Here is a 21,912-nt window from a genome sequence, read left to right as displayed (position 1 = left end):
GGGCACCACCCCCCGGAAGCACTTCCCCTAAGGGGCTGGGGCCCGCCGGAAGTGGCGTAGCAGCAGGGAGGGGTTCTTCACCCGGTCAGGCAGCAGAAGATCCGCGCTCGGGTTACCCCTGCAGCGACGCCCCCTAGTCCCACCGATACCGCTGCTGCTCCCGCCCCTTCGCTCCTCGGCCGCGCAATGGGCACCCGCGACGACGAGTACGACTACCTCTTCAAAGGTGAGGTCATGGGCTCTGCTACTCTCCACCGAGTCCCGTTCGGGGGCCCGAGACACTCCCGGGAGACCCGCGTGGGGGCTACCCCTGCGTGAAATCGGCCTTCCTTAGCCCTTCCCTCTCGGTGCAGTTCGTTCCGCGGTCTCGCGGCTCAGCCCCTTTTCCTCCCTTCAGACAGGGAGTCGTCGCCACACACCGATCTTTGAGGGACCTCCCCAAAGGCCTTCGCTGGCCTCATAGCCCCTCACCGTGTGTCCTTCTCTCGGCTGGCTCCCATCTCCCACATCGTCTTCCTTTCCCGGGTTCTAGGGCCGCTTCAAAGGGGTCACCCCTCCCACCATGTATCATTCCGATTTGGCGCCCCCTCCCCCTCGGTGTCCACCCTGCTGGACTCACTCCCCTTCCTGAACCGCTTTGACCAGCCCTTCCGTGGCTCCTCATCTTGCCCTCGGCACAGACTCCCACTACAGGTCTTCTTATCCCCCCCCTTCCCCTCTGCCTAGCCCCCCTCCCCTCGGACCCGCGGCTCTCCTGGCCATCTTCTTCCATCCCGGGGCTAGGCCCTCGTGAAAATCTGAGCGGCCCAGGGGCCCCCACCCGTCCCACAGTTCTGCCCCGGGGATTGGCAGCTCTTTCTCTGCCTTCCCTCCCCAAATAGTTCAGAGCTCTCCCACAGCTCCCGTGCGACCCCACGGGTGGGGAGTAGGGCCAGTGGGATTGTCAGTGACCCACGCACGCACTTGTCGCAGTGACCCGGCAGAGTGATGTGATTTCCTTCCTAACCTTTTTTTCTCCTACCCTCCCTACCCGGCGCCAACCGGCCCGGGGTAACTCCTGACTCTGCTCGCGGGAAGGGGTTGCGGATGGGTGGTGGCTGTTATCCTTGCCAGACCTGAAGGCCCAGTTCCTGAGCAGGAAAGGCCGTGCGCTGCACAAATACGAGCTCGTTTTATCATTCTGGACTGATTGCTTCCTGCAGCAATACTGGGAGGGTCCAGCCTTTCAGTGTTTTTTGAACCAGAAGGGAAGTGTCCTAGTTGGCTCCATACCTTTCTCAAAAGGTGTTTGGGGGCGGGGGTTGTGTGCTCTTTGGTGAAATTAAATGTTTCTCATAAGAGAGAATCGTAGTGCCCTTGAGTAAAACCTATTGGAGGGTGGGGACTGGATAGAAAGAATTGCTTATTGGGCAGTCCGGAAAGAATCCAAATAGTTTTGTGTGTGTGTGTGTGTGTGTGTGTGTGTGTGTGTGTGTGTTTTAATCAACAGATAAAGGGTACAGTTTTCCATGAAGAAAAGAGTGCACTAAAAGCTTTTTTGTTCGGTGAATGCGCTCTCACTCTGATGCTCTTTCTTTGCTACTGAATTAGGAGGGCAGCCATCAGTGGTATACTGAACAAAGATCATTACCAGGGAGGAAGAAGCCATTGCTTTAAAGCTTTACAGTGGAGGGTGGAGTTTAAAAAGAGTGTTAAGCATGGTGACAGTTCTGACTTTGCCATTGGGTGTTCAGAATGACTAAACGAAGGCGGTAACATTTCTTTGCTTTACCAATACTTCGCAAATCTTGACAATCTAGCTGATGATATATTCTTACCACCACTTACTTCTCTGGGCCAGAAAATTCTATTACATATTGTGAGTACCTTCAGTATCCTCCCCCCTTTCCCCATAGAAAGTCCTTTACAGAGAAGAGGGTACTTAATGCATTTTACAAATACAAAAAGGAAACGTGCATTAGTTTACATACTGTTTGTGAAATCATCTGAGGTCTGGTGAAGTTACTTAAGTGAGACCCTGGAGACTGGGGTTTAGCCATTAAAGGGAGAATTTTTTTTTTTTAAATGAGGTACAGTAGCAGTCGGCCGCTAGCTGCCTTTGAAGTAATTAGAACAAGAGACTATCAGTATTTCTCCTGTTTGGTTGGGAGCTTAAATATTGCTTATAGAAGCCATTTATTTTTTTCACTAGTAATGAGATCCTGGATTGGCTTAAGGAATTTTAACTTAATTTTGGGATTAGACTATCTAACAATGAGAGCACAGGGCTTTGGAATCACACAGGCCTGGATTCAAATCCTGACTCAGGTCTTAAATTTGCTTGGTAACCTTGAGAAAGTTAACTTTCTTGAGCCTCAGTTCCCTCATCTATGAAAAGAAAACAATACATACCTCTCAGGACTGTTGTGAGAATGAAACGAGACTGGCAGCAAAATTTTAACTTTTGTGAATACTCTATAAATGGTAATAATGTGAAAGAAGTTACTGTGGTTCATGTCAGTTATTTTTAACTATGAACCTTTATAAGAGCATTTAAATATTAAGAAACTTAAAACTAGGAACTTCTAAAGTAGTTTATATTTCCATGGGTTATTGGTTTCATTTTGTTGTACATTTTCCTGTTTAAGGTAGGGTGTTTAAAAATTCGCTGAGAAGGATTTCTTCCACTTTTTTATAGCTCTTAACAGGATGTGTCACTTTTTTTTTTTTTAACTTTAGTGCTGATTATTTAGCCAATTTCTTTATGCAATTATAATTTAAAATTAAACAAAAATGAAGCAATAATAATTTTATTTTAAAATGATTTCATTCAACAGAGATTTATTTACTGAGATGAGCTGCAGCTCTACTTGGAGGAAGGCTTATCTAGCAGAGTTAATAGTTGAGGGAATTTGTAGTTCGTAACTAACCAGTTGAAAATGAAGGGATATTTTGATTCATATAAGATGGAGTGGTCCAAATGGAAATGTAATATAGGGAGAGCAGGACAGTTATTCTAAATGATGTATTTGTTCTTGAACATGAACCTTTAGTTAAGCTGAATATTGAGACTTCGGGGGGTAGGAGTTAATTGTATTTTAAAAAACTTGACTTTTTATCTTTAAGCACTTTAATTCTACAAGTATTTACCCACAGTGTGGTTAAGACCCTGTGGGACACAGACGTGAAACAAACATCAATCATAGTTCCTATTTACAAATACTGTGGTAGACACCAATCCAATCAAAGTCACATTTTCTGAAAATATCCGGATATATTGTCTATACCACTTTCTTTTTAATCTCATTGAAGGTCGGTAGTAATTAGCCATCAGCTGATTGTCAGTGGAAATGATCATAGGAACTTTGCTGTCTTGCATCTTGCTAGGTTTTCTTTCACAACTTTTGGTTGAGCAACTCAGATTCTGCTGAATCCGGAAAAACATGTCTAGACTTAAGCCTTATTGAATGCATTTTATTTTAACAATTCTTTTGGTGAAATTGGACTATGAATATAGTTGAAAGAGTAGACATATTTCTAAGTTTGTTTATTTAAAATAGTATGGAAATTATCAGTTATTCCTTCAGGTGATAACTTGTAGTAGGTCAGATGTGCTATGATTGATTTGTTGAATTAAATTTTAGTCTGGTGTATTAGCTTGGGAGAGAGTGTGTAAAAGTAATGTGGCTAAAGAGGTGGGAATTTTAATTAAATAATGGATAATTAATATGTATATTCTGTTTTTATGGCATTTAGGAGTCTAATATTTGATATATATTGAATCAAATTTCATATTAGGTATTAGAGATACTTGAAATTCAGCAGATGTTAACCAAGTGGTCATAAATATTATCAGGTTATTTTAGAAATGCTGTAGCTCTTTCATATATAGATGCTGTTGCGCATGTGTGTATGTATACACATTACATAGTTGGCTGTAGTTATAAAATGTTTAAGTACTTTTAACCTAAAATAACTAGTTATGGAAAACAGGAAAGTCACCGCAAATTCCATTCTTGAACTATAGATGTGATCATATAGTTTGGCACATTTTTAAAAAGCAATTAAATATCGTCATCTTAATGAGAGAAGTTATTTTATTAGAAACTAAGTTTGAGTCCATGAACTTTTTTTTCACCATTTTCTATTAGAATTTTTTCTCTCAAAAATTTTTTATGTAAAAACAAACAAAAAGGAAAAAAAAACAAAAATTATTGGAAACTTGATGGTTCAAGTGGGGAGAAAGGAGAAGAGGAGCATGTTGCTGAGCTCTGAGCCTCTCCAGAGAAAGTCCTCACCCTTGAAATGCCCTCTTTGGGGGGAGAGCGGTGCTGAGAACAGCGTCCCCTTGCCCAGCCTCTGCCTGAAGAAGTGGGCAGTCACAGTGGTCCAAGGGCCAGAGGAGCTGGAGGGGGGCAGGGGCCGAAGGGGTGCACAGAAAGTAGTCAGCTATGGGCTTTTTGGAGGGGATGCCCTATGTCTCTTGGGGAGCAGCCTCGAAGATGATCAAATCTTTCTGGATATGTTCGTCTCGCGCCAAGATGGCTGCCACATTCCCACAACTGGAAGTTGGAGGGTGGCAATTAAAGAGTGTGTCAGCCTTGATCCCCACCCCCATCGGGACCTTCTGGCCCAGGCAGCTCACTGGTAGCAGTAGTTGGGTGCAAACTACACAGTGAGCACAGGGTCATTGAAGTGCCACTTGTAACCTTCCATCACCAGTTGGTGGGCAGGGCACGTCATATCAGTGTCATCCGCTGCATTGAACTGGGCCACCATGTTTTGGTTTGTTTTTTTAAATTAGAGCCAGTAAATTTTCTTCTGTTACTTAGGTAATTTAATCTATTCTAGTTTATTTCTTTAGCCTAAATGTTTACTTCTTGGTTTGGTTTCTCATTTGGTAACTGAATAGAAGCAGCTTTCCTTATTGTGTCATTTCTCAGTATCTTAGTATCTTAGATATTGGTTCTTAAAGAACCGATATCTTCTGTTGCCATATAAGATATAATCCTTTAAGAAGTTGTTAGTCTTAATTCTGACAATCTTGTCCATGTCTAGTTGAGATGACATTTATACTGTATAAAGCAGGGGTGTCCAAACTGCAGCCCGCGGCCAACTGCGGCCCATGATCCATTGTTAATTAGCCCTCAGCAAATTCCAAAAATATATTTAGTTTACTTAAATAAACCAGGTGAGGCAATACGTACTTGACCTCGAGTGAGTGGCCCGGCTGTTTGTGTATTTTATCGCATATGGCCCTTGGTGAAAAACGTTGAAAAAAGTTTGGACACCCCTGGTATAAAGCATACATGAGTCTTGAATTATTTTCAGATAAAGGTGCTATTTTTTATAATGTTAAATCTAATTGGTTATGTTGAGGGGGAAAATACCCTCCCTAACTTACATTATGATGGCTTAAAGATTTGAGGATGGGGAGGCAATGAACATAATCGTTAGTTATAGTGGAGATTGAAAGGGAGGAAACCAAAAACTTGAAAGTTTGCAGAGTTTTTGTGGGAGGGTGTTCTTTGAGTTTATTTTCCAAAGTTGTCATCATTCTAGATGTCTTATTTTCTGGCTTTAACCAAAGTGACTGGTTCCTGAATCAGTAGATTGATATCTGAGTGCCTATAAGTAGAAACGTTCAACATTTTGTTTTTTTCCTTTCCTATTCCCTCTTAAAGTGAGGCTTTTATATCTCAGTGCTAGTGTGGGGCCAGAAATGATTCCAGGGAGGTTTCCTCTACAGAACATCCAGCCTCTTGCACTAAGAAACAATAGTGAGTATCCTATTAATAGGGTAGACTATTGCTGAAACTGAGATTTAACCTCACGTCCAGAATGGTGGACTTTGGAAATGAACATATCCACCAACCTTCCTGTAAAATTGGAAGTGCATTGTTTTTGTACGTTACTTTTATAACCATAACGTCTTCTTCCCTGGTATCCAAATTAAAGTATTCATTATAATATCTGTGTTTGCCGCAATACCACTGACACCTCTGACTATATAGCTAGAAATGACTCCTTGTGCTACATGGAATCACTACCGCCTGGATGATTTCTTGCTGAATCAGCTGATAGAGGAAGCCAAAAAGATATGCATTTGATAATACACTCCCTCCAAGACTGTCCAGAGGCCAGCTTATATTGCTCTTGTGGCAAGGAAGGAATACGTAATGGATTCTCTTTGCCCTCTGACCAGAATGCAGTGAGCTCTCACAGTTTTTACCCCCCTCTCCACCTCCACCAAATCCCAATCTGTTTAGTAGGGTTTGGTTTTAATTCCTTGGTGTCATTTTTGGATGTTTGATTTTCTAGTCCTGGTGTCTAAATCGATTAGCTAATGAGAAGAAAAAGCATTAGTAGTCAACAGTAGGAATGAGTATAATATTTTTTATTAATGTTTATAAAATTTTCTACAAAGGAAAAAAGTGTTGTTGAGCTCTCAGCTTCTGTAAATCTGTGAATTCATTTTGTTCTTTAAATGTAGATAGAAACGCTTTAATATAACTGCCTATTTCCCTATTGTTTTTGAAACTCTTAAGTATAGTATTGCCTTCGATGTAAAAGATCTCCATATATTTACTTAGTAAATAAACTGCCTCCTATAGTAATAGTAAGAAATAAATTCATCTAATCAGAACCTGTTTAAAAAAAAATTTCATGAAGTCATAAGTGAAAGTGTATGCCCACCTTGCTTTGGTCTTGACTCAGAGTAAGTCAGATTTACTAGTCAGCTTCCTATGGCCCTTATTAAATTTAATCGGGTGTTTGTTTTTGGAGGGGTCTCTGGTTTCTTGCCAGTCTGATAAATGTGTCTATTAAAGGGTCATTGTAGTTTCTGTGATCTGGGTGGCAAAGTTTATAAACCTGATGTCTTGTGTTAAATGTGTTTCATTTTTGGCTAGGTGTAAGTCCTGAGGTTACACCCAGTATTTGGTCACACCAAAGTGTGAGGTGTTGTACACTCTGGTGAAACTAAGTAGAACATAGTATTCTTTCTCTCCTCACCACCCACTACCATCCTTTGTTGCTTTCATGTGACTCTGATACATTTTAATATCACAAATTGTTCATTTAGTTTAGGATTTATCTTTCAAGTTATTACCTTCTGAGGTAATAAGATTGGTATAGTGTTGATGGTTAGTTAATGCATTAGCGTGTCATCAGGCCTACCGTGTTTTCCTGAAAATAAGACCGGGTCTTATATTAAGTTTTGCTCCAAAAGACGCATTAGGGCTTATGTTCAGGGGATGTCATCCTGAAAAATCATGCTAGGGCTTATTTTCCGGTTAGGTTTTGTTTTCGGGGAAACACGGTAGTAGACTTTGGCATGTGTAAGATGGGATACTGTATCTGTGCTAAACAGATGATGTGTGGAAGTCATTATGCGGGTAGAAAAAGATTAACAGAATAAATTGGTTTTATCTGTTGCTAGCAGGTGGAGAACCTGGGCTATTCAATTCACCCCTACCCCATTCCTTTTAAAAAATCAGATGCCCTATCATTTTTTTGTTTGTTTGTTTGTTTGTTTGTTTGTTTGTTTTTTGCTTTAACGCATGCTGATATTCTAAATGTGTTTGCCTCATTCATCTGACATAAAGTTCTTTGTCTTTTCAGTTGTCCTTATCGGGGATTCTGGTGTTGGAAAGAGTAATCTCCTGTCTCGATTTACTCGAAATGAGTTTAATCTCGAAAGCAAGAGCACCATTGGAGTAGAGTTTGCAACAAGAAGCATCCAGGTTGATGGGAAAACAATAAAGGCACAGATATGGGACACAGCGGGGCAAGAACGATACCGAGCTATAACATCAGCGTAAGTCTTACAGTTCTTAAGTTCTGTGGAATAGGCCGCCATCAAGTGACTTGGCTGCCATTGAGTGAATTAGCTGAGTTTTGGTAATGGAAAAGGTACTTTTTTTTCCTTTTAAGAATTCCAATATTAGGATTTTGAAATTTATAAGTGTGTTTTAAAATATATATAACCCATATATTTCGTTCTTCCTGGTGTTCCCTTCCATTTTGTGGTTGTTTTCTGATAGTTAAGTACATGTTTCTGTTTTCAGATACTATCGTGGAGCTGTAGGTGCCTTACTGGTTTATGACATTGCTAAACATCTCACATATGAAAATGTAGAGCGATGGCTGAAAGAACTGAGAGATCATGCTGATAGTAACATTGTTATAATGCTTGTGGGCAATAAGAGTGATTTGCGTCATCTCAGGGCAGTTCCTACAGATGAAGCAAGAGCTTTTGCAGGTTAGTGATATGAATTCCATGATGTTACAGTGACTCTGTATTTCTTGCTGGTGTATCTTGCAGTTTTGATAATCCTTCCAGTGAGGTAATCAGTTACAGTAATTTTGAAAAGGTAAACCTGAATGAATGCTCTGGAAGCCTTGTTGTTTTGAAAGTGTGTGATGACTGTATGGCTCTTTTGCTTAACTTTGGGTCATTAAAACACTACAGTATTTTGAGTTTTTGCTGCCAAAAATTGAATGTAAAGACCGTCATCTTTTCTCTCCCTGGAAAGGTTAGATGAAATCTATTTATTCTGTGTTCCCCATGTCTTTATCCATTATGTCTCTGTGTTTTGCCAAGGTTGCTCTATGTGGGTCTGAAAAGTGGTGGCCAGGGAGCGTCAAGGACAAACAGGCATGTAGCTGCTTAGGAGTTAAAACTTCTTTAGCTTTACAGAGAGTCTGCCTGTCTCTTGCCCCTGTTTTGTTAGAGGCAGCCTACCCGAAGGCAATATTGTGCATTCTTGGCTAGTGAAGGTGGTGTGTGACCTTCCACTAGTATTGTACCATTTTCTATAACAGTTTTTTAAGTTTTCCAGTCAAGAACCATGTTTCAAACAATATAGCTACAGAATTCTAAGTGAATCATATACCCATCCGCATTCATACCGTAGCTATGTGGTTGATGGGGAGAAAAGGACAGTAAGGGATGCAAATAACTGGGTATTCGATAAATTCACTATATTTTGAGTAGTGTCATTCATTCTGGTGATAGTATTTAGTTGTAACAAATATTTATTTTAATGAAGAAGCCAATAAAAATTTTTCATGGTTATTTTTAATCTACTAAAGTGTAAATAGAATGGTACTCTTATCAGTCAAGAAGTTGGGGAGGTCTTAGGTCTTAGCAGTGTTTTATTTTCCTTTCCAAAGGCTTGAGTGTATCATATCCCTTGTATTAAAATTGGACAAGACTGAAGTTTTTGTGTCTCCCCACAGAAAAGAATGGTTTGTCATTCATTGAGACATCTGCTTTAGATTCTACAAATGTAGAAGCTGCTTTTCAGACAATTCTGACAGGTAAGACTTGCATTTTCAGATTATACCAGTGGGAATTGGAAGTTTTAGGAAGGTAATTTAAACAAATTTTTTGGGAAACCAAATCTTATATCTGAGAATGACTATCATTTGAGAGCTACTATAGCAAGAGTTGTTTAGAGTGCAAAATCAGTTACAACCCTTGCTTGCTGAGCTTTAATCATCTAATTCATCTGGTTTATAGTGTGAAAAATACTTTGAAATTTGTGCACTCACTTCTGATATTTCAGGCCATGTATTCCATAATTCATGGTCACAAATACAAAGTAATGCTTAAATATAGTTTCTTAGATAAAGATTGAAATCCTGGCTATGGAAAGATAAAAGTGCCCTATTGAAATTCAGTAAAGAAAAGGTGTTCTTCATTCTGATTGGTTAGAGAATCAGCTAGGGAAAAAATATATTCTTAAAAATTTAAATGAAAAAACAAAAAGTAAAATTCTCCCATGATACACTGTAGAAGCAAGGTGTCACCTGTGGAGAAAATCAGCCAGTGATTGCATATAGAAAAGTTTTAACTAAATAGTGGGAAAGGAACAAAGTTCATGCTGTTTTGGAATGTGGCTGTACGGACCAGGTCAACCTCAGGGATAAGAAAGCGTTTTATTTGTGTTAACTCATAGTTACCTTGACTTTATTAGAATAACAAGTTTATCAGTAAATTTCATCTTAATTCTCTACTAAGTACTTTGATAGATTGTTTTAAGTACTTTAAAATTGTGTATTACTTTTAAGAACTCACCAGTTTTAATACATAGTACAGTCTTATGTGGTGTTCTAAAAAGTCTATATGGAGAAATGGTTAAATAAGTGAGTTTCCAATTATAACAAGATTCTGATTTTTTCTTTGTATGCAGCACTTGTAGTAAAGGTGAACAGATTTTAACCTTTAAATGTCTTATTCTACTATAAAAATGTAGGGAATAAACGTAGGATTTAAGAACATGAACTTAGAAGCCTGACTTGGTTTCTTTCCTGGCACTTCTACTTATTGGCTCTATAATCTTAGTTGTTACTTAACCTTTTTAAGCCTTAATTTCTTTGTAAAATTTAAATATGTTTTAGGGAGTCCTGTTATGTTCTTTTTGGAGAGGGTCTGTATTTATAAATACCTTGTCATATGATTTGACTTGACTGTTACGTTGTTACTTCAAGTTTTTTGTCTGTGTAACTCATAGGAAAGAATTGTCTGTCACTGAGACATCTACTTTAGGCTCCAAAAATAAGTGTATGAGTTCATACATGTAAAATACTTAGCTATCGCTGGTACATAGTGAACAGTTGATAAATTAGTAGTTAAGTAGCAGTTAAGGCATGAGCAAAAATAACTGATTAAAACTAAACTAGATATTGGTGATTTGCATGCCTGTTTTATTAGAATTCTTTTCTGTTAACCAGAATAGTAACTAAAAGAACTGGTGCTGGGGTTGGATAAATAGTCTGGAACACAGTAGCTTTTCTTTAGAATCTTCTCTATGTCAAGTTTCATTGCAGATTGTTTCAAGGAAGCAAGATTTGATTAAATATGTAGTATGTCTTCAAATCTGGTATTTTTAAGTTCTTTGTAAACACTTAGTGTGGATTCTTTAGTCAATATGTAGAGTATAAATTTAGAACCAGGAGTGCTGGTATGCTTTCACTTTTTAATCACTTTGCTGCCACTTTCTGTGTATCTAAGGTCACTGATCCTCAGATTCATAGTATCTTAAAATGAGTGCGTAATCTTGAAGGTCTGAGTCTCTTAAGGCTTCTGAAAACCTCACTTGAAAAACTTTAGTCGGTCCTTGTTGGGATGTTTTTTGTGTCCCATTAAATATCCTCTGCTGTAATTTCTAGTTCATCTGTTCTGATCTCCATTTCTAGCCCATTTATTCTAATACTAAGTGAACTAATGAACTAATCAATAAGCAGTGATATATATATACTTAAAATTGAACTGTTTTGTCCTTAAAGAACATCTGGCTATTTTTCTTATAATTCTCTGTAGATTAAACTTTTTTTATTGCTTGACTAATGTTGCTTGAAAACAAACGACTTGATCTTTACTTATTACACTTCATGTCTCTCTATTCACTGTTTCCTCAGCTTCCCGCATAAATCTCAGTGTTGATCTGTACAGAGATCACTGCGTATGGCAGCAGACATCTGTGCTGTTTTGCAAGTGTTAGGATGTTTGTTCTAAACCTCTTTATACCAGTGGGAGTATTAATGCATAGACAAAACAGAAAAGAGAACAATAATCTCATGCTTAATTGTACCTCAAATGTTAATAGTATTAAGGGAGCATTTACATTGTATTTTGATGTTGCTATAAGAAAAAATAGCTTTTTAATTTTTAAGATGCAAAGTTATGTATTGGAAAATTTATGTACATTATTACTCCAAAGTTAATGTGTTGCTTGTTTTAGAATAAACCCATGGCATATTTGATATCCATGAATTTGACAGTAACTCCATGACGTTATTTTGCTGATGGTATTTTTTCGAGGTGATTACGTGGAGCTAGTACATTAGCCTGACTGATCGTGCAGCCTCTGCATTTCAGTGCAGTTAATTTTCTTTCATCCTCAAGTTCATTAAAGAATGTTTTCAATCCATGCTTCCCATAATCTATTACTTTTTCTTTTAACTTTGAATTTTGACAATGTCTGCTTTAAATAAATTACAGTAATAGTGCAAAGAATTTTCAAATGCCCTTCACCCATATTTCCCAAATGTTGACATTTTACCGTATCTGATTTCTTCTTTTCTCTTCCTCTCTTAATATATACATGTTTTTTCTGTGTTATTTCAAAGGATGTGCCACCCCTTATACCTAAGTACTTTTTATTGTGTATTTTCTAAAAATAAGGACATGCTCTTTCATAACCATAGTATAATTATCAAAATCAGAGAGTTAGATAATAACTCTAAACATCTTTGTTTACAGCTATAGACCTTATTCAGATTTTGCCATTTGTTCCAATTATGTCTTTATTTAGCAAAAGAAAGTCTGGAATCAGATCATGCATCGCGTTTCCGTAGCTGTTGTATCTTAGTTTCCTCTAATCTGGAGCGGTTTGCTAGTCTTTTGTTTCTTTTGTTTATTGACATTTGTGAAAGATACCGTCAGTTATTTTGTGGTGTCCCTCAGTTTGGGTTTGTCTGATGTTTCCTCATGATGAAATTCAGGTTATTTCAGCAGGAACACCACAAATGTGTTCTCAGTGCATCAGACAGGGAGGCTCATGATATTGGTTTGTTTTATTCATTACTGGTAATGTTAACTCTGATCACTTGGCTAAGGTGATATGTGACAAGTTTCTCAGTGTAATTAATACGTCCAAGCCATCTTATTAGTATAAAGACAAAATTCTTTTGTGGTTGAAAGAATTGTAATTCACTTAGCATATTGACTCTTAAAAGTGGGTGAGAGTTTCCGGGCATTATAGTAGTAGTCTCACCCCTTATGTGAGGTTTCACTTTCTGTGGTTTTAATTACCTGCAGTCAACTGTCGTCTGAAAATATTAAATTTCAGAAATAAACAACTCATAAGTTTTAAATTGCGCGCCATTCTGAGCAGTGGGATGAAATCTCGCACTGCCCAGCTCCATCCTTTCCAGGACCTGACTCATCCCTTTGTCCTGCGTTTCCTGCAGTATGTGCTGGCCTATCCGTTAGTCACTTTGTAGTCCTCTTGGTTTTCAGATCAACTATATAGCAGTGCTTGTTTAAGTAACCCTTCTTTTACTTAATAATGGCCCCAAAGCGCAAGAGTAGTTGTGCTGGCAATTCAGATATGCCAAAGAGAGGCCATAAAGTACTTCCTCCGTTTAGTGAAAAGGTTTGTATGTATAGGAAAAAATATACAGGATTCAGTACTCTCTGAGGTTTCAGGCATTCACTGGGGTTTTTAGAACGTTTGCCCTGAAGATAAGGGGGTGGGACTACTGTAATTTTGCTAGAGTAGTGAGAATCTCAGTTAGGTGTAGTTGCTTTGCTCTTGACATATGGCAACCTTTTAGATACTTGTCAGTGTATCAAATCAGCATTTTTTTTTATCTTTTAGAAACTTATATGGAGATCAGTGGGTTTGAAGAAGACTTAAAAAATTCTGACCTAGGCTATAGTAGAATAACTCAGGCCACTGCTATTTTCGAATTTTTGGAGGCACTGAACAATTTTATCTGTCTTTGTTCTCCAATTTGGAACAGTTGCATTTAACTTCCTTAGAATTTTTTTGTTTTGGCAGCTTGATCCATACTTCCATTAGAGTAGAAATAGGCATATATGTCTTTTTTATTTAACTTTACCTGGTTGTATTTAAAGCTATCGTATATTAACGTTTTACTTTATATTTAGATCTATAAGAGATCCTGATTATAAGAACAATAAAACAATTCCTTTGCTTTCTAACCTTACCTGTTGTTTGGACAGCTTGTAAAGGGACTGCACAGGAATTGGCCTATCGTATATATTTGGTTCTGAAGGAGAACATGCCCTTGAAAGAGGAAAATATTTGCATCTGGTTTAGCAAGTTACTTTTCCTGTTCCCTTCCCCCCACTTAAATAACCTTCTTTAAATTAGATACCAGCTAGAAAGGTACCTGCTTCCTATTTTCTTATCAAAGTGTGGTTTTTAAGTGACACATCTGACCACAGAGACATTAAGTAAATTAGTTGTGTAGACTCTTAGTGCCCATTCTACCCGAAAGAAAAATTTTCTCTTAATTTCCTCACCAACAGTTTCCTTTTTTGTTTATTGCTTGGTTATCATTTTTATTAGCAGACATCTTTTTTGGTGACTGGAGCAAATATAGCAGTTATCCATTTCTACAAAACAGTACGTTGTACTTTTAGACAGTTACACAACACTGCTCAAATTTCTTGCTTAGGAATGAGATCTCTTTAATTATTTAACTTTCTATGTTCTCCAAGAACTCTGCCTTTTCCTCTCTTCCATTATTTGCTTTTCATGTAAGAAGCTGCAAAATATTTTCTGCTTTCGTTCCCCTTAACCTAGTGTTCAAAACAACTTGTAGAGAAGTTAAAATTTATAGAGGGTCACATTTAGTCACTTGCACTTGAAAAAGAAGAGCCATTCAGTTTGGGATTAGAGAGAAAACATGAAGAATAAAGGATGAATGGTATAGTTTTACAGTAATTTGATGGTTATCTTCATTCCTTAGCCACCAGCCTGATTGAATGACTGTCTTTCTCTTTACCCTCCACACATTCTCCAGTCTCATCCCTTTTCAATGAAAATAATCTAAATGAAGACTGCATATCCTTTGTTGTTCTTGTTTTTTTTTTAAATTCTAGTTAATAGCCTTTATTGTAATATTTTTTTCCCTCTTGATAGTTCTTCAGCTTTGAACCACCGTCAACCTTCTTAAACATAAATTTTAGCACCCCTTTCCTCCCCCCCAAAAAAAAACATAAGAAAAGGTATACTAGCTGTCCCTATTTTTGTTAGTTTACATATTCAGTGGACTAGTACAGTTTGTTATTCAACTTCAGGGAAATTAGTTTTTTTAATTTGGAGAAAATGTATTAATTCAGTTAGTGCATTTCTTTTTCTTTAACTTTTTGTTGGAAAGTTTCCAACATAATAAAGTAGAATAGTATGAACTCCCGTGTAGCTATCATCTATCAGTTCATGGCCAGTTTTTCCTCCACCTAGTCCCTCCCCCAGTATTTTGAAACAAATCCCAGATATTACAGCATTTCATTTGTAAACACTTCATGATGTATATCTAGAAGATTAAGACTTAAACCAATAACAACAAAACCACTTAAAAATTGGCAGTAATTTCTTATCTATTAGTCAAACAATGTTAAAATATCCTGTTTCAACATTTTTTTTTTTTTTTTACAGTTCAGATTAGAATCCAAATAATGGTCGTATTGCACTTGGGTAATGTGTTCTTGGAGCATTTTGTAAAAAAAGAGTCCACTTTTTCTTTTTTTACCCCATGACTTTATATTTTCAAAATTTTGAAGTTTACAGAAATAATACAATAATATATATTATTTCTATACCCTTTATTTAGAATCATCAACTTGCCACATCTGGTTTATTTCCACATGTGTATATATACTTTTTTCCCCTCTGCTCAATCCTTGGAAATAAGTTATAGACATTGTGGCACTTTACTGTTAAATACTTGAGCATTTTCTCTCCTAAGAACAAGGCATCCTCCTGCATAATTACAATACCATATATCATCCAGGAAATTTGTGTTTATACTCTATTATATAACGTGCAGTTCGTATTAGGTTTCTCCATGTGTACTACTTTATAGATTTGGTTTTTACATTTTAAGTCTAGGATCTGGTCAGAGATCACACATTGTATTGATGGAATTGTCTTATATGTGAGGTATCAAATAGAGTAGCCACTGGCCACAGGTTGTTATTGAGTACTTGAAATATGGCTAATGGACTAAGGAACTGACTTTTAAGTTTTATTTAGTTAATTTAAATAGGTGGCTACTGTATTGGACAGCACAGATCTAGAACACTTATCCTCATCTTTTCAATGTATTTTATGAAATAACTTCTTTGAAGCATCTTGGCCTGTTGTCTGATAGAGTGTCTTTTAAATTTATTTAGTTGTTTCTTCATGATAAATTCATTTTAAACATCTTTGGCAGGGCTATATAGATGTCTTTCATAGGAATACATGTATCCTTCATAGTATATCATAATAGGTATATCAGGTCAATTTGCCCCATTTTTAGAATTCCTTTACCTTTTGAGGGTATTTTTTAAAATATATTTTTTAATATATTTTTTTTTTATTGGGAGAACAAAGATTAGTAAGATACAATTTCTTGGCCATAAAAAAGGAAATCTTACCCTTTGCGAAAACATGGATGGACCTAGAGGGCATTATGTATGCTAAGTGAAATAAATCAGACTGAGAAAGACAAATACCATATGATCTCACTTATATGTGGAATCTAAAGAACAAAATAAATGAACAACGACAACAACAACAAAAAAAACCAGAAACAAACTCATAGATACAGAGAACAAACTAATGGTTGCCAGAGGGGTGGGGGTTGGGGAGTTGGGTGAAAAAGGTGAAGGGATTAGAAAGTACAAATTGGTAGTTACAAAATAGTCACTGAGATGTAAAGTACAACATAGAGACATAGTCAGTAGTGTTGCAATAACCACGTATAGTGCCAGGTGGGCACTACAGACTGATCTGGGGGGATCACTGCATAAACTATATAAATGTCTGGTTACTATGCTGTACACCTAAAACTAATATATTAATAATATTGAATGTCAACTGTAACTGAAAAAAAAATATTTAAAAAAATAATATGTTTCAGATTTGCAGTTTTATGATTAGTCTGGTATAAGATTTTCCAAATGAGCAAAAATATTCTTTCAAAATTAGAAATAAAAGTATTTTATCACAAAAAAAAGATATAATCTTTGTTCACAAGGAGTTTGTAATCTAGTCAGAGGAAACTACTTTTAGGCAGTGCAGTGTGAGACCAAATAAAATGTGTTATAGATACTTGCTGTAGAGGAATTAACATTATTCATGCAGTTAGTTGTCAAACCCCTCCTATATGCTGTGTGCTGGAGATACAGCAATAAATAAGGTAGACACAGTTTTGGTCCTTATAGAGTTTAACATTTAGTGGAAGAGATAGATACTAAACTCTTAGTTGTGATAAGTGTCATATAAAATCTTAAGTTGCCTGTTTTGAATAATTATTTAATTATAATTTAATTATAATTTAGCTTTAATTCAGGAGGCACTGATAAACATTATCTTTCCCTCCTTTTCCAAGAGTCCTTTGGGATTTTGGCATGTTTATGAAGTTGTGCTTTTCCCTACACAGCCAAGAAAAATACCTAATGAGCCTGATAGTGCAAATTTAGTTTTATTTTTCTGTGGTACAGTGTCATTGTATGTAGATTTTTTAGTGCAAATTTATTTTTCTGTGGTACAATATCCCTGTATGTAGATTTTTTTGGTAAGGATAGAATGAAAATACTCTCATGGTTTAATTTAGATCTAAGCCTATAAACTATGTAATCTCTTTAATCCATGATTTATTTAATTGGTGAATCTTTCCCTCTGAAGTTGAAAACATTTGTTTCTTCTCTTACCCTAAGAGAAATTAAATACAATGGGCTGACTCTAATCAGTGGCTGTTTGAAAATAAAACTTTAAATTTATGCATTCTCTGTTCAGTTTATTTACAGTTTTTCCTGCAAATATATCTTCTCCCTCTAAGTGTATTTTATGTCAACTATTGATGGGTCTATTCACCCTGAGTATTGCTGTTTCTTTTTTCTTTTCGCTCAGAGATATACCGCATTGTTTCCCAGAAGCAAATGTCAGACAGACGTGAAAATGACATGTCTCCAAGCAACAATGTGGTTCCTATTCATGTTCCACCAACCACTGAAAACAAGCCAAAGGTGCAGTGCTGTCAGAACATATAAGGCATTTCTCTTCTCCCCTAGAAGGCTGTGTATAGTCCATTTCCCAGGTCTGAGATTTAAATATATTTGTAATTCTTGTGGTCACTTTTGTGTTTTATTACTTCCTCATACTTACAAATTTTCCATGTCTTAAGTCTTTTGATTTTAGCTTTATAAAATTATCCACTTGTCCCGAATGACTGCAGCTTTTTTTCATGCTATGGCTTCACTAGCCTTAGTTTAATAAACTGAATGTTTGGATTCCTCATTTACTGTTTACTTTTCATGATGGAAGCCTGTCACTGTAGGACATAATAGAACTTGATCACTTGAAGCTCAGACCTGTTGGTCTTGATCAAATCAAACTAAGAAGACTTTAGAAATAAGCTATCATTTTGCCACAGAGCAGCTTATAACAAGCAGCTTGTAATTCATACACTCTTCTCTCAGTGCAGTATATCCGCAAATCTAAGAATTGCCCTATAAACCTAGTAGGATTTTGAGAGCTTGAAAATTTTTCATTATTCTGGAAGTCAATTTCTAAAATGCCTTAATAGGATTATGTAGTTTAGTAAATTTTGTTTTTTAATTTTTGTAAGCATCAAAGTTGATTCGAGAGGCACTTTTTTTCTGGACAAGAATTATCTTAATAAACACAGAAGACCTATATTTTCGTTTGTGGGTAGTATGATTATGGGGCCATATGTTAGCCATTGCTGCCCGGCAGGCTGGGAACTGGATACACTGGTGGAATTCCATCCGAGGTGCCTCTTGGAATGATCAGGAAACCCCAGTTAATGATAAGTCATTTAAGTTTTCTAATTTCCCAGCAGTAGTTTATGTGGCATTTTATTGCTTAGGCAATAACTGGTTTAATGCTCTTAGTATCAAATTGTGAAGTGTTAATTTTGTCTTAAAACCTCCCAGTAAATGAAATGCAACCTAGTTTTATCACCATATCCACCAGCAGACATGGGTAGTTATTTTAATGATGCTGATTTTTGAGTTTTGCAGTATATTATGGAATATAGTCCAGTTAAATATCAGGTTTCAGTATGTCAAAAGAATACAGTGAGAGGTTAATTTCTCCTCAAGTGGTACCACTTAAAGGCATGTATTCTTTAAGTACTTAAGATGAACTACGACCTTGAGTTTAAATAGAATGCATTTAGGCCGTTATACAGACCTGAAATAGTTTTCTTCCACTACATTATTGAAATCAATAGAGCAACTAGTTTCTCATTCAGAAGTGTGCACACTAATATTTAGTTTTACTTTCTTGTGGATAATATTAAGCACTTACTCTGCAGTGTTCTGAAAGTTGTGTCAACTGAAGTGATACTATTCAGGATGGTGGAATGTCCCCAAAATGTGTATGTGTGGGCTTGCATAGATTACTATGTTTCATAGTTAATCTTCTGTCTTTCGCGATGCTCATGACGTGTGGGGCGCACTGAAGGCATTGCTGTGGTCGGTCTTTCGGTTTGCTTCTGTAGCCACTTTATTTTAGTGTATTGGTATGAAGATACTATTATCTATTTGTAAATCGCTACTTTGTATTTTATGCATGCTCTGTAACTTGACTTTTTTTTAGTTATTGATTTGGAATATATTTGCATTCTAATAAACAGTTATAGGGGGCCGATTCTTTGTCAGATTACATTTTCCCTTTGAGTGGTTTGGATGCAGCCATGGAATATTTGATTCTAACGAATGAGAGTGTATAGGCCCTTGCATTACAAAGTAAACATTGAATTGGAGGCACCATTGTGTGAATTCAGCTTTGATTTTAGGCAGGTATTTCAATTATGCTTTTCTTAGAAGAAGTATTACCAAAACTATAAGGGTAGTAATTAATCTCAGTACTTTCATAATAACAGTGTCACCAGACCCAGGAAGAGGCTCCATCACTACTTATTTTAGTGAAAATTGGTATCTTTTTACAAAATTTAATTTAAGAGAAGGAGAAACTTAAGTATTGAATTGAAAATGAATAAAGTAACTGAATTTTTACCAAGTATAGACTTAAGTTGCCTTGGGCATGGTTGGATTTTGGGAGCATTCCAAGAAACCGGAAGTAGTAGAAAAATAGCTTTGATTGCATTTCAACAAATGGCTTAATTCTGAATAGTATGAGGAGACAAAACTGTCTCAAGTAAAAAACATTAAGTTTTAAAATAATATGATAGTTTAGGGCTCAACGCAGTTTATTAGAAGTGTTTTGCCGCATGACCTTGCTTTTCAGTTATTTTAACTTTGAATATATATATTTTTAATTTATTCTCCTGAAAAGTCAGTTAGCCATTTTGACTTGGTTTAAACTTGCAGGTAAATGTTCTTAAGTGCTATCTGATTTTTCTCTAATAGTACTTGTTACTTTGTAAGGGAGAAGTTTTCTAATTTAGCCATTGCATTGAGTATGCTAAACTCTAAGAAGGGGTGTTAGCTAAATTCTAAAACCTCTGACTTACGCCAGAGGTCTTTTAAGTTCTGAAGGGTTCTGCAGAAAAGTGAAGACTTCTTAAGAGTTTGGATTGCTCATCAGAGCTAGTCATACTTATTTCCTCATTGGGGCAAATGAACATCTTTAGTGACTTGTATTTACAAAATACAAACACTCAGTGGTTTGGGCTATTGTGATAATCTCTTCCATCTCCCTTAAAGAGATAAAACTACTACTTAAACAATTTTGGTCAGTACCAGAATAATTCAAAGGCTGTGGGGCTATGTATAAACGTATCCCAGCCTGTTAGGTTTCAGTTTGTGGACCTTTTTTTTAATTAACAGAGGAGAAATATGGATATTGGTTACTTGATGTTTCACAAACATCATAAGCCTGAAAACATTTTCAAAACAAAATATATATGAATTTTGTGTAAGGACTGTGCATGACATCCATTCTCTGTGTGGAAAAAAAAATGAATGAAGGTCATGAAAGGATCCACGTCATATAATGGGTTAGCATAACAGCCAGATTCGTGCTAAAGAGAATAGGACTGATTTTTGTCCTCTTGGCCCCGGGCTGTGCTGGTACCATACCCTCTTCTGGGATTTGACAGGTCACCTTTTCCATTCACCTATATAATGTGCCAAAAAAAAACCCTGCAAGTTTTCATTCTGAAGTTTTAAAGAATGATTGTGGTTCTCCAAACTGTAGAGGCCAGTGGTAACAATAAAGTAATACCAAATGTTATTGTCATTAAGGGAGACCAATAGTCTGAGAGATAATTTTAATTGAAGTATCCATTTCTCTGAAAATTGAATTGAAAGATAAGGAATATTTGAAAGGACCTTGGTACTAGGTATACATTAAGGTATATATTAGAAAATATGCAAATTCTGTGAGTTAAAAGATAGAAAGTAGCAGGTGTAACAGCACTGGACTGGGCGACAGACTTGGGTTTCAGTCTCAGCTCTTCTACTCATTTTATTTCTGAGCCTCACCTTTCAGTTAATGATGGGACCTGGGGCTGCATTAGCTCATCTCGGGGGTTCAACCCAGCTCTAATTCAGTAATTCTATGAATGAACTCTTCAGGTACTAGAGCCAAATTATTATACATTCTAACTCAAATATAATAGATAAGTAAAAATGAAATGTACACTTTGCAAGATGTTTTTGGCCTTAGAATGATATTCTTATTTCCACTAGAATGTTACCTTTATTTGCATATTAACTCCATTAAATAAGATGAAAGCTTTCATATCATTTGCAAAATGACTTTCAATTTCAACAATTTGTAACAAAGTACTATGTCTGTGCTAAGGGGAGGGGTACCTGATGGGCTGCTGTGTCAACTGTACGTTGAGAACTGCTTGTTTTTTGACTCTGTTAAAATTTTGCTGGCTTTTAATATATACTTTAAAATATATTCATGTCTGGTAGAGAACTTTTAAAAACATTTTGTGTTTATTTTTTTTTATTGTCGCTAATAGGACTCTACAAGAAGGTACACCAGTCTGCAGAGCTAGCAATTCAATAGAACCAATGATTAAATCCAAGCATATAGATATATGTGTGTACATATGATACTAAATGGCATCCTTGGGCTGTTAGTCTAGTAATCTAATTATTAGTAGTCTAAACATTTGAATTTAGTTATTTAGCATTATTAAGCAGAGAATGGGTAGCTCCTGGCAGATTGTATTGGCTGC

At 36.6% G+C, this 21,912-nt stretch overlaps 1 protein-coding gene across 1 annotated transcript; it reads left to right on the top strand.

The window, feature by feature from the left end:
- The first annotated feature begins 39 nt into the window (after positions 1–39).
- On the top strand, positions 40–19,403 carry RAB11A (RAB11A, member RAS oncogene family). Its single transcript, XM_019725596.2, has 5 exons — positions 40–226; positions 7,603–7,798; positions 8,049–8,242; positions 9,223–9,303; positions 17,640–19,403. The coding sequence occupies exons 1-5, from the start codon at positions 187–189 to the stop codon at positions 17,777–17,779; spliced, it is 651 nt and encodes a 216-aa protein (XP_019581155.1). The 5' UTR covers positions 40–186; the 3' UTR covers positions 17,780–19,403.
- Positions 19,404–21,912: the final 2,509 nt, after the last annotated feature.

Source organism: Rhinolophus sinicus, linkage group LG03 (genome assembly GCF_036562045.2).
Source record: "Rhinolophus sinicus isolate RSC01 linkage group LG03, ASM3656204v1, whole genome shotgun sequence".
NCBI lineage: Eukaryota > Metazoa > Chordata > Mammalia > Chiroptera > Rhinolophidae > Rhinolophus > Rhinolophus sinicus.
Note: the sequence above shows the minus strand (reverse complement) of the source record. Positions and strands in the feature narration are given on the sequence as shown.